The sequence below is a fragment of the Triticum urartu genome, chromosome 3 (genome assembly GCF_003073215.2).
Source record: "Triticum urartu cultivar G1812 chromosome 3, Tu2.1, whole genome shotgun sequence".
Classification (NCBI taxonomy): Eukaryota; Viridiplantae; Streptophyta; class Magnoliopsida; order Poales; family Poaceae; genus Triticum; species Triticum urartu.
The window spans coordinates 146,415,213-146,426,842 of NC_053024.1; the positions used below are offsets into that span (position 1 = coordinate 146,415,213).

Genomic DNA, 11,630 nt, shown 5'->3' on the forward strand with positions numbered 1-11,630 from the left:
TCGTTTGACAATTTGCCATTCCTCCGGAAAGGTCACGCTCACTTGCAAGTTTCAACACTGTTGTTTGTGTTCATATCTTTTGTTGAAATCTGCGGTGGGAAATTAAGATATATACGCCATTCATATAAGTGGATAATATGACTATATTACAGTTTTATTTGCACTATTACGGGATGATACGCCTCACTGCCAGCACCAGCGGCAGCACGTGCCAAATGACAAAAGGACCACCACCCTGATACATAAAGCTATCCATATGTCGCGTTGCCGTAGCCCAGCAGCGGCAACGTCTTACGTGGCTGCATTTAGCGTGCGGTACAGGTGAACATATGAAGACGATCCAGTCTATATATATCTTACGTAGCGTATCTTGGAGGGTTCTACAGAAAATAGAAATCAGCAACATAATCAGAGGCAGAGAGGGTGCAGGTGCGCTTGCGTCGCTACACTACACGGGCTGAGCCATGGACGTCTTGTCACTCTCCGCTCTCTTGCGCTCATCGCCAATCCTCCTCCTCCTCGCCGTGCTCGTGCCAATCTTCTCCTCCTTGTTCCTCTTCTCTGCCAGGAAGAAGCTTTCTCCGTCGTGCACCGATGGCGGCCGGCGGCTGCCTCCGTCGCCGCCCGGGTTTCCCGTCCTCGGCCACCTGCCCCTTCTTGGCTCCCTGCCGCATCGGAAGCTCCGGTCGCTGGCCGAGGCGCACGGCCCGGTCATGCTCCTGCACCTCGGCCGCGTGCCCACCGTCGTGGCCTCCTCGGCCGCCGCGGCGCAGGAGGTCATGAAGACCCGCGACCTGGCCTTCGCTAGCCGCGCCCAGATACGCATGGCCGAGCGGCTCCTCTACGGCCGCGACATGGTGCTGGCGCCCTACGGCGAGTACTGGCGCCAGGCCCGCCGCGTCTGCGTCGTCCACCTCCTCAACCACCGCCGCATCCTGTCCTTCCGCCGCGTCCGGGAGCAGGAGGTCGCCGCCCTGCTCGACGCCGTCCGCCGCCGCTCGCTTCACCCGCCGGGCGTGCTGAACCTCAGCGACATGCTCACCTCCTACTCCAACGCCGTCATCAAGCGGGCCGCGTTCGGCGACGGGGAGTACGGGATCGACGGCGACGACGGGGGCGAGAAACTGAGGAAGGTGCTCGACGACTTCGAGGAGCTGCTGGGGACGCCCACGGTGGGGGAGTTCGTGCCGTGGCTGGCATGGGTGGACACGCTCACAGGGCTGAATGCCAGGGTGACGCGCACGTTCGAGGCGCTCGACGGGTTGCTCGAGCGGGTCATCGCGGACCACCGCAAGCGGCGTCTGGCCGGCGGGCCGGTGGTGGGCGGCGGCGAGGACGATCGGCGGGACTTCGTGGACGTGCTGTTGGACGTGAGCGAGACGGGAGAGGAGGCCGGCGGAGTCCGGTTCGACGTGGTCAGCATCAAGGCCATTATGCTGGTACGTACGTTGTTCGTGCGTGTATTTTGTATCTATTTTGTATGGGAGTATAGCGGTAGTCAATTTTCTGGGGTCAGATCAGCATCCAACGGCCAGGATCATGGCGCATGTTCTTCTTCCTTCCGCTTAAGGCCGACTTGCCCCGCTTCATCCGCCTGCCGCCTCGCCCTCCCCTCAACCTCTTCGGAGAGTTCCTTGCTCAGCCTTGCCAGGGGCGACAGTCGACGGGTTCGCTCCTCAAGTCACACCCACCCTCGGCCTTGATGCGAAATTAACTGACTAACGGCAAAACAAGTTTTAGGGATCTAACATTTAGGAGGCACTATTTTTAAGGAGCAATGCTACACCTACAAACAAATTACATTAAGTTCTACATAATGAGCCGGTTGGCGAATTGTGATTGAGAGTAGGGGGAGGAGGGGCCCACCCCCGAAATTCAGGGTGCCCAAGAAACTTGGTGAAGGAAAGTTACATAAACTTCCGTAACTTCGTTCGTAGGTGTAGGATTACTGGTTTTCTATTAATCAACAAACACTTTTCGCAAGTTCCTTGCTCAGCCTTGCCAGGGGCGATGCGTTCGCTCCTCACGTCACACCCACTTTCGGCCTTGCTGCAAAGTTAACTGACTAACGACAAAGAAGTTTTCAGGGATCTAACATTTTTTTTGAGCCGGGCTAATCCCCTTTTCATTATCGAAATAACAGAAATACAACCGAGTTCCAAGAAAAGATAAACAGGGAAAGGGAAAAAGCGAGCTCAAGCACTCCAGGGAAACCCGCTGTAGTCGCTCGCAATCGAAACGACCACCACGGGGCGAAAACCCTGGAGCACTAGCAACTCACCGCAAAAGTAACAAATGTCTCACAGCCCACACCACAGCCTACGCAGAGGCAGAAAACAAACACCAGTACTAGGAAGACAAACATAACGAAGAGCCTAACACCAATCGCGACCAGCTTTAAGAAAATGAGCTTCAAAAGGAGAGGTCCGCTGCCAAGAGTCATCCGTGGGTGGTCCCCGTGTATGCAGACGCACAAAGGCTCATCATCTTCTTAGCGTTCATCCTCAGCAATGCTGCGCCCTGCTCCAGTTCCGTTCGTTCTTCGCCTTTCAACAAACCTGCCCAGTAGAAAAGATACGCACAAGCATTGAAAACAATCTCAAAAGGAGATGACAATTTCTTGAATTCAAACATAGCTTGATTCCTGCGGTTCCAAATGGCCCAGCAGATGGCCGCAAGCCCCACAGTAAAGTGTTTCTCTCCATGGGGAAGAAAAGCATAACACCAAGAGTAAAACTGACATAGGTTGTTGGGGCACAAATCAGTACCCAGCACTGCACCAACTGTGCGCCAGGCGACCCTAGCGACGGGGCACAGAAAAAATAGATGCAGGTAAGTCTCCCTGCATTTGCAGAACGAGCAACAAGGGTTGCCAGCCCAGTTTCAACGTTTCATCACATCCCTAGTTAGAACAGTGTCCTGGAACAGTTGCCATAGGAAAATCTGTATTTTGACAGGTAATTTGGCCCTCCAAATCTACCTATAGTCACAACCAGCAAGATCTTTTTCCAGATAGGAGTAAACTGACTTGGTAGTGAATCTACCTTTGGGACCAAAACTCCATTCAACGCCGTCGCCCTCATCATAATTTATAATGTTATCAACAGCCCCTGCACCCCCTCTAGTTGGCGGGTCAGATCCGCATTCAGCCTACGTCTGAACATGCCCCCACCAGCCCGGGATTTAAATTGGGCTATAGTATCATTCGGAAAGTTAGCAACACTAAAAAGATCTGCATATAGATCACAGAGAGGAGGGTGGGAACCAATAGGGTCCAGCCACACACGAGCTATGTTGCCAGATTTGATCACTATCCTTCTCCCGGCCATGTATATGTCTTTAACTTTCAAAAGCGACTTCCAGATCGGAGAATCAGCGAATCTGGGTTTGACAGACGCAACCGAGCTGTTTTTGAGGTATTTAGCTTTGACCACTTCTTGCCACAAACCTTCTCCCGTGTCAAGTTTCCACCACCATTTTACTAGAAGAGATAGATTTTGTTTGTGGAGGTCTTTCACCCCCAAGCCTCCTTTACTCTTAGACCTACACACCCTGGTCCATTTGACCAGGTGGTATCGTTTCTTCCCCATCCCACCACACCAGAAAAACTTGCGGCGATACTTGTCTAACCTCTCAATAAAAGATTTGGAGAGGAGAAACATAGACATATAGTAGTAAGCAATACTGGACAGGGAAGAATTCAAAAGGGTTGGCCTCCCCCCGGATGAGGCAGCATTGCCAATCCAGGAGTCACAACATTTGAGGTATCTAATAGCAACAAACTCCCAATCTGAGTTTCTCAAAGAGGAGTAGCTGACTGGCACCCCTAGATATTTCATAGGGAAGTGACCAATTTGACAGCCGAATAGGTCAGCGTATTTTTTGAGGGTCGAATCGCCCCACCCCCCCACACACAACACCTTGCTCTTAAGGAAATTAATCTTGAGACCGGACATCAACTCGAACAAGTACAGGAGAAGTTTAAGGTTGAATGCCTTGTCAATGTCATCTTCAATGCAGATAACTGTGTCATCCGCATACTGCAGAACAGCCACCCCATTAGGAATTAAGTCAGCTGCCAGCCCTTTAAACAAATTGTTTTTCTGGGCATTAAGTATCATCTTAGTAAGACACTCAGCAGCAATGTTAAAGAGAAAAGGGGACATGGGGTCCCCTTGTCGGACCCCCTTATGACTTTGGAAGTAAGGGCCCGTGGTGTTATTAATTTTGACACTAACTGTGCCATTATGAAGAATTTTCTCCACCCATTCACACCATTTTGTGTTGAAGCCCCTCATCTTGTGGCATTCAAGCAAAAACTCCCAGTTAACCTTATCATATGCTTTCTCAAAGTCAAGTTTCAGAACAATTCCTGTTTTCTTCTTGACATGAGTGTGATGTAGAATTTCGTGCAATGTCAGGATCCCGTCCATGATATTACGTTTTTTGATAAAAGCATTTTGGTGGCGACTGATGAGTTTGTAAGCAAACACAACAGCCCTGTTATCTAAAACCTTAGTGATCAACTTATAAGGGCATCTCAAAAGACAGATAAGTCGAAACTCTTGGATTTTTTTGGCCCCGTTAATTTTAGGGATCAGAGTAATAGTCCCATAATTCAATCTCTCTACATCCAGTGTCCCTTCATGAAAGGCCTTAAACAAGTTCATAATATCATCTTTAACAACATCCCAACAGAATCGATAGAACTCTGCTAGAATATTATCGGGTCCAGGGGCTCTATTGCTATTCATAGAGAAAAGGGCTTTTTTAACCTCTTCCTCACTAAAGGGTCTAGTCAGGATCTCGTTATCCTCATCTGTGAGTTTTTCATCATCACCCCAAGTGTCAGGATCTAAGTGGAAAAGATTCCCGGGGGCCGGACCAAAAAGCTCTTTATAGTAGTGTGTAGCATGATTAAGCAAGTTATCAGTCCCCTCAATGGTGGTGTCACCACATGAGAAGGAGTGAATAGTGTTTTTACGTTTCTTCCCATTGGCAATCCTATGGTAGAAAGCAGTGTTTTGATCACCCTTCAACAGCCAAGTTTCGTGTGATTGTTGAAGCCAATATAATTCCTCATTTACCATGAGTTGCTGGAGTTCGCCACTAAGAGAGGCTCTTTTCATAAGTGTATCGGGATCAAGAGGACCTTGTTCTTCCATATCTTCTATGCATGCAAGCTCGTCCTTGATCATTTTTTTCTTTTTTTTGGTGTGCCCAAATTTGTCAGAACCCCAACCTTTAAAAAAAATTTTAAACTGCTTCAACTTGATATTTAGGACATCTATAGGGTCCGAGGACTTGACTGGCTTCTGCCAGATTTGCTTGACCAAAGGGAGGAATTCCTCGTTGGCCATCCAACTCATCTCAAATCTGAACTCTCTAGGCTTAGGAGATTGAGGTTGAGAGCTATTTGTGGACATAAGGAGGGGATTATGGTCAGATACATCTCGGACCAATTTCCTGGCAGTAACTAAGGGAAATAAATCTTCTCATTCATAGCTCATAAGAATCCTGTCAAGTTTTTCCAGGGTGGGGTGGACTTGATTATTGGACCAGGTAAACATCCCCCTTCCACAAAGATCTCACGAAGGCATAAGGTATTAATGATAGCATTAAACCTGTCAACATACTGGGAGGCCATCATTTTTTTGTTTTTCTCCCCACTATGTCTAAGGATGTTGAAATCACCACCCACAATGTAAGGCATTGATAAGTGGCTACAATAGTTGGCCAATTCCTCAAGGAATTCATTTTTGGACTCATCATGGGCCGCACCATACACATTAAGCAAAGACCAAACACATTATTTTTTAACATCGAAGATAGTAACTTGAAGGATAAATTTCCCCAAGGACCACGAAACAACTTCCAGATTTTCTCTCTTGACCCCACAGAGGAGACCCCCAGCCTTGCCAATCGAAGGGATCCAATTCCAGTCAAAAGTACCATAAGGATCGATCTTACTAAAGAAACTAGGAGAGAATCTTCTCTTCATCGTCTCCTGTAAACAAAGGAAATCTAGGGAATGATCTTTAATCAGATCAGAGAAGCAGGTGATCATCCCTCTTTTACCTGCCCCTCTACAGTTCCAAAAAATACCATTCATTTAGATTTTTTACCCCTCCCCTCCCCCTAGTTGTAATGCTAGGGGGTATAGTACCATTATCAGAAGTAACAGTGGGCTCCACTGCTTTCTGGCTTCTAGTCCTGGGCCTGGATATAGATGTTTGAATTTTACACGCACTTTTTTTCTTTTTCCTAGACCCAACAACAGTGAAATCAAAAACATCATAGTTCTGCTCATCTCCCCAATTCAGATTGATAGGGATATCCTCGCCCTTCCCATTAGTGATGAGCATCACCTCATCAGGAGGTGTATGTTTTTCTACATCACTATTTCTAATGTGATCTAGTTCCCTAAGGATATAAATCTTAGAAAAATCACAATCAGGAATCATAACACGCATATTTCTAGCTCTAAGCATCAAGTCAAAATTAGACAGAATATCAAAAGAATTATTAGAATTTTTGATACCTTCCAAGTCCCTCTTCTTGCTGGCAGCTTTGGCTCTGTCCTCCACCTTCTCCAAATTGGTCATCTGGGTCCTGGTGCTGAACCTGAGAGTGTTTTCATGTAAGAGGGGAGGTGTGGGGATCACCTCACCATAGCAATCGTGAGCAGAATCAGGTGATTGCACGCTGTACTCAACTGGATCGTTCTCAACAGCGCCAAAAGGGCCCTCCAACTCAGTAACTTTGATTGAGTTTTTCACACTGTCAACATAGGTCTTCCTCACATTCCTTTTTCCATCACCAAGAGTAGCAGATTGACTGCACATATCATGGGAAAGAGATGGAGCAATAGATTTATCATGGGCAGCTAAGGCCTCTTGTTCCATGGTATGAATTAGAAGAGTATCATGGTTCGAGCTATCAGAATTCACTGAGACAGGCGATTCCAGAGCATCATTAACACATTGCTTCCCCACAGTTTTGTTCCCTCCCACATCATGCATACCACCAGAGGAGTTGCCCCTCATATCCTCCTTTAGTCCCTCTCTTTTTTGTTTCTTGGGTGAAGGCTCACCCTGTTCAGTAGAGGCTTTCACACTGATATTCTCTCTGTCAGGATTTCGAACCAGGACTCGTTCCACTTCAAAAGTGAAGTCATAGAAACGATCCCCCAGGACTGACTCAGCCACTGGGATGATCTCATCAATGTTACGACAGCCCAATTTCACTCGAACCGAGTCAGAACGATGCAGAGTGGCCAAGTCAATCTCAAGCGGAACTCCGGCCAGAGAAGCCACAAAAGCAGCATTTGTCTCACATCTTTTGTCAGTGGGGATTCCACCCACTTTGACCCATGCTTTCTCCAGCAAACCTTTGGCCCCATCATCATGTTCCCATCTGGTAACCTTCACCACCGTACTACACGGTTTCATGGTCATGCGATCACTGTAACAGGCTTTTTCCACTTCTCTAATGTTAGGAAATCTAAGAAAGAACACCCTAGGCTCGACCAACTTGGTAGAGCATCTCCATGTTTTGCCTAGGTACAAGAAGAACACGTCGTTCATCTGTTTGACAGTGGGATTTCCTTTCAATACCGTGATCATGACGTTACACGACCTCTCCCTAGCTTGTTGAGCAGAACAGTAATCATGGATATAGAAGAACCCCTGTCCCCTAGCTTGAAACACACACATCGGGGCAATGCATTCCCAAGGTAAAAATTCTATGCAAACAGAAGCAAGATGCCCCAACTTGTTGCATCTCTCGCAAAACGCAAGTGAACATCGCACAACAGCGTGACCCGCAATTTTGCAGATGGGGCAAAGATCATCAGAATTGGAGGAAGGCACCTGAGATTTGGCCACGGCCCTCGAATCAGAAGGCGCAGCCGTCATCGTGGCCGGATCCTTGGGCTGATGTGCGCTGCTTCCCCCACCCGAGTCCGCCGAGGCCTTGTTCTTCGCCACCCAGACGCCCCCCGAGCTGGAGCTCTGCCGCTCCGCCGCCGCCGCGGCAGCGTCCCAGCACGAAGCCTCGGAGGTGTCGGATGCGCCGGATTTGTTGGTGTAGTCGTTGGTGCCATCTCTCCTCCATGAGAAGCGCCCGCCGCCGCGGTCGAACCTGCCCGCGCCGCGGTCAAATCTGCCCGCACCGCGGTCGAAACGTCCGCCACCGCGTCCGAATCGGCCCGCACCGCGGTCCGCGCGCCCGGCGCCGAATCCCTCACGGCAGTCGCCGCGGTAGCCTTGCTCCGTCTTGTCCATGGGATCTGGTGGGCGAGGAGGAGTGGCCACGACTTCAGCGAAGGATCTGCAGTCTCCACCGATTTTTCCCCGCCACCAAGAGAAGGAAGGGGAGGATTCAGATCTGGATTTAGGGTTATGCGGCGCCGCCCACAGATGAGCGAGAGCTGCGTCTAGGTCAAGAGGAGTATGGAGTGGGTGTTTTGTACTCCCCCTCGATCCGGTGTGGAGCGGGCGGAGCCCGGGATCTAACATTTAGTGAGCACTATTCTTAATGAGCAATGCTACACTTACGAACAAATAACATTAAGTTAAGGTAACAATGAGCCAGCTGACAAACTGTGATTGAGAGCAGAGGAGGAGGGGCCCACCCCCCTGAAATTCAGGGAGCCGAAGAAAATTGGTGAAGGAAGTTACGTAAATGTTCATAACTTCGTTCGTATGTGTAGGATTATTGATTTATTGTAATCAACAAACACATACTTCCTGCGTTCACAAATAATATAAGATGTTTTAGATATTTTACTACATATTACATATGAACTCAAATGAGTGAACAAAAGCACCAAATCGTTACTATATGTATTGATTCAGAAAAAGTTTGAACATCTTGTATTTATGAACGAAGGGTGTACCCCCTCCGTTCCTAACCATATCCATATGACGTTTTGGTAGTTCAAAATATACAGTAAGTTTGCAGCGATCAGCTCGACACTGGACGTAGACAAAACTGGGTCTGCCGATTAATTAGCTCACATCCAAATACAAGTCGATTGATGTGCAAACTGTTGAGAGCTACAGGGAGCGCTGACCCTCATCATCTTCCCTTCCACTTCCACCGTCGACGATGGGTGACGAGGGGAAGAGGCTGCATGCTTGTCGTTGCCGTACGACGCCAATACTGCTTATCAATCGACTACCCTACAGCTTTTGGCGTCATTTTCCCTTCTAATACGTCAATAGTGCTTAGCACTTACGACTAGTAGTCGGCACTCCGCAGACAGTTACGTCTTGTTTGGTCTCCTGCGTCTATTCTCTCTGCTCCAAACAGCTACTCAGGATCGAAGCATTTTACCCAAAATGTCAAGTTGGTGACCCTATGCCGAACTAAATTTGGGTACGACAAAAATAATACTCCCACGTTAGATAGTTCGCAAATTTACGTAAACCATTACATAGATGTAGCATTGCTCGAGTAGAATTAACGGCTGAAAGTAAAATAATAGTTTGGCGACTTTGAGCTCGCTTATGTGCAACTAAACTGAATTTCATTGGAGGAATAGCTAGCAAATCTGACATATAAATCTGCCGAAGTACTACAACCTGACACTGTTGGGTATGCATGACTACACAGGATATGTTCGCCGCCGCGACAGACACAACCTACACGACAATGGAGTGGACCATGGCGGAGCTCATCAACCACCCGCGCGTAATGCAGAAGCTCCAGGACGAGATCCGCGCGGCCGTCAATGGCGGCAGCGGCGTCACCGAGGATCACCTCGGCACGCTGCGCTACCTGAGGGCCGTGATCAGGGAGACGCTCCGGCTGCACGCGCCCCTGCCGCTCCTCTTGCCCCGGGAGACGATGGAGGACACGGAGCTGCTGGGCTACCGCGTCCCGGCACGGACGCGCGTGGTGATCAACGCCTGGGCCATCGGCCGGGACCCGGCGACGTGGGAGCGCGCCGAGGAGTTCGTGCCGGAGCGGTTCGTGGACGACCCGGCGGAGTATGGGGCGGGCCATGACGACTTCAGGGCCGTGCCGTTCGGCGCCGGGAGGAGGGGGTGCCCCGGGGTCGGGTTCGCCGTGCCGTCCATGGAGCTGGCGCTGGCGGGCCTGCTGTACCATTTCGACTGGGAGCTGCCGGCGGCGGCCGGCGGGGCAGTGTCAAAGCTGGACTTGAGCGAGCTGTTTGGGATATCTGTGCGACTCAAGACGGCGCTGCATGTGGTTGCTAAGCCGTCGTCTGCTTAAGCGGCGCGCGCGGCTTGCTTGAAGATGTAATGCTACCTTTCATACTGGTGGTTGTTTTGTGTTCTTGTATGTACTATATACTGCTTGAAATGTATTGCGAGATCATGTAGGCGCGTGTTGCCGCGCCCGTTCATTAAGATTGTAGAATGCCAAGAACTGGTAAACATATATTTTGATTTACGCATAGCAAAGTGTGCAGACCACGTCAAAATAGACTTGTTATGATCACCGAGTGGCACTTGGATGAAATCGTGTGGTGGCAAAAAAGAACCGACGATAATAATCCTAACCGAAACACAATGGCCTCCCTCACCATGATCGTTTTTTAGGCCATTTGATACAAGAGAAACGCCCTTGTTTTCCGTCACAAAAGCACGCCGCCGCCGATCCTTCTTACCAACATTTTAGAAGATGCAAAACTTTGGGTCACCGCGGGCGCAAAGAAATTAGAGAACATCATAGTGTACGAGTAATTGCCATGCTGCATTTGTGAGTGCGTGGTGAAAAACTCTAAACTCTACTCTCCCTTATTAAATTGAGATGCAAATCTTTTGTCCCCGTTTCAAAAAAATATATATAACAAGAACTTTTGCAGAAGTCACATAGTGAGCTTAGATAACTAAGGCCCCCCGCAAAAAAAAACTTAGATAACTAAGGAATACTAAAACATAAGCATGGAACCAAGTAGTTAGTTGAGCATATGCTAACTATTTTTAACAAGCCAAAACCATTTCTATATCTGGACATGTTCACTTTGAATAAATAAAAAAAAGCAAACGAAAGCACATTAGCTCATGTGCATTTTTCTTGTAGGTCTACATATCCAAGTAGTACATGTAGTGCGCTCAGTGGCGTCCAACAAACCTGGCAAAAAAGTTACATTTAGTACCTTTATAGCGAGTGTCATCACAGGATAGTTTTCAGCATGCTGCTCTTCCTTGAACCTCCTTGCGTACATCTTCTGTAGATGATATCGGTAGGTACTTGAACTTCGCAGCGCACATTTCTGTAGATGACAAGCCTGTACAACAGTCAAATGGGTTGCATATAAGAAGCAAAGTATGGTAGGAGAACATAAAAGATATGGAGGTGATATCACATTGCTTAGGTACGTAATATGCATCAACGCCATCCTAATTAACTTACATAACGAGCACCTTCGAAATTTTTGATACATTTTTAGAAGGAAGCCTAGGCAAAGTCATTGGGTGCATGGAGGAAGATTTAGTCCCTTAAAAACATACCTTAATTCTGAAGCGATAAATAATCTATCTCCTGTCATAATCAGCCTCGTTAGATAGCAGATGGTGACTATTAGGCTCATCGTAGCTAAGAACCAGTTTATTCATTACGTTGAAAATAAGATCAAAATCAGATATATTTATGCC

General features: G+C 48.3%; 1 protein-coding gene across 1 annotated transcript; it reads left to right on the forward strand.

The window, feature by feature from the left end:
• Positions 1 to 368: 368 nt before the first annotated feature.
• Positions 369 to 10,426, forward strand: LOC125543347 (cytochrome P450 71A1-like). The gene is made up of 2 exons (XM_048706662.1): positions 369 to 1,439; positions 9,619 to 10,426. Exons 1-2 carry the CDS (start codon positions 465 to 467, stop codon positions 10,240 to 10,242), a joined length of 1,599 nt encoding a protein of 532 aa, XP_048562619.1. The 5' UTR covers positions 369 to 464; the 3' UTR covers positions 10,243 to 10,426.
• The last annotated feature ends 1,204 nt before the right edge of the window (positions 10,427 to 11,630 follow it).

Bases quoted from the DNA above. Each gene is read 5' to 3' on its own strand.
- LOC125543347 (XM_048706662.1), top strand. From the start codon at position 465: ATGGACGTCTTGTCACTCTCCGCTCTCTTGCGCTCATCGCCAATCCTC. The intron at 1,440-9,618 runs GTACGTACGTTG...ATGACTACACAG, and splicing joins GCATCAAGGCCATTATGCTG to GATATGTTCGCCGCCGCGAC.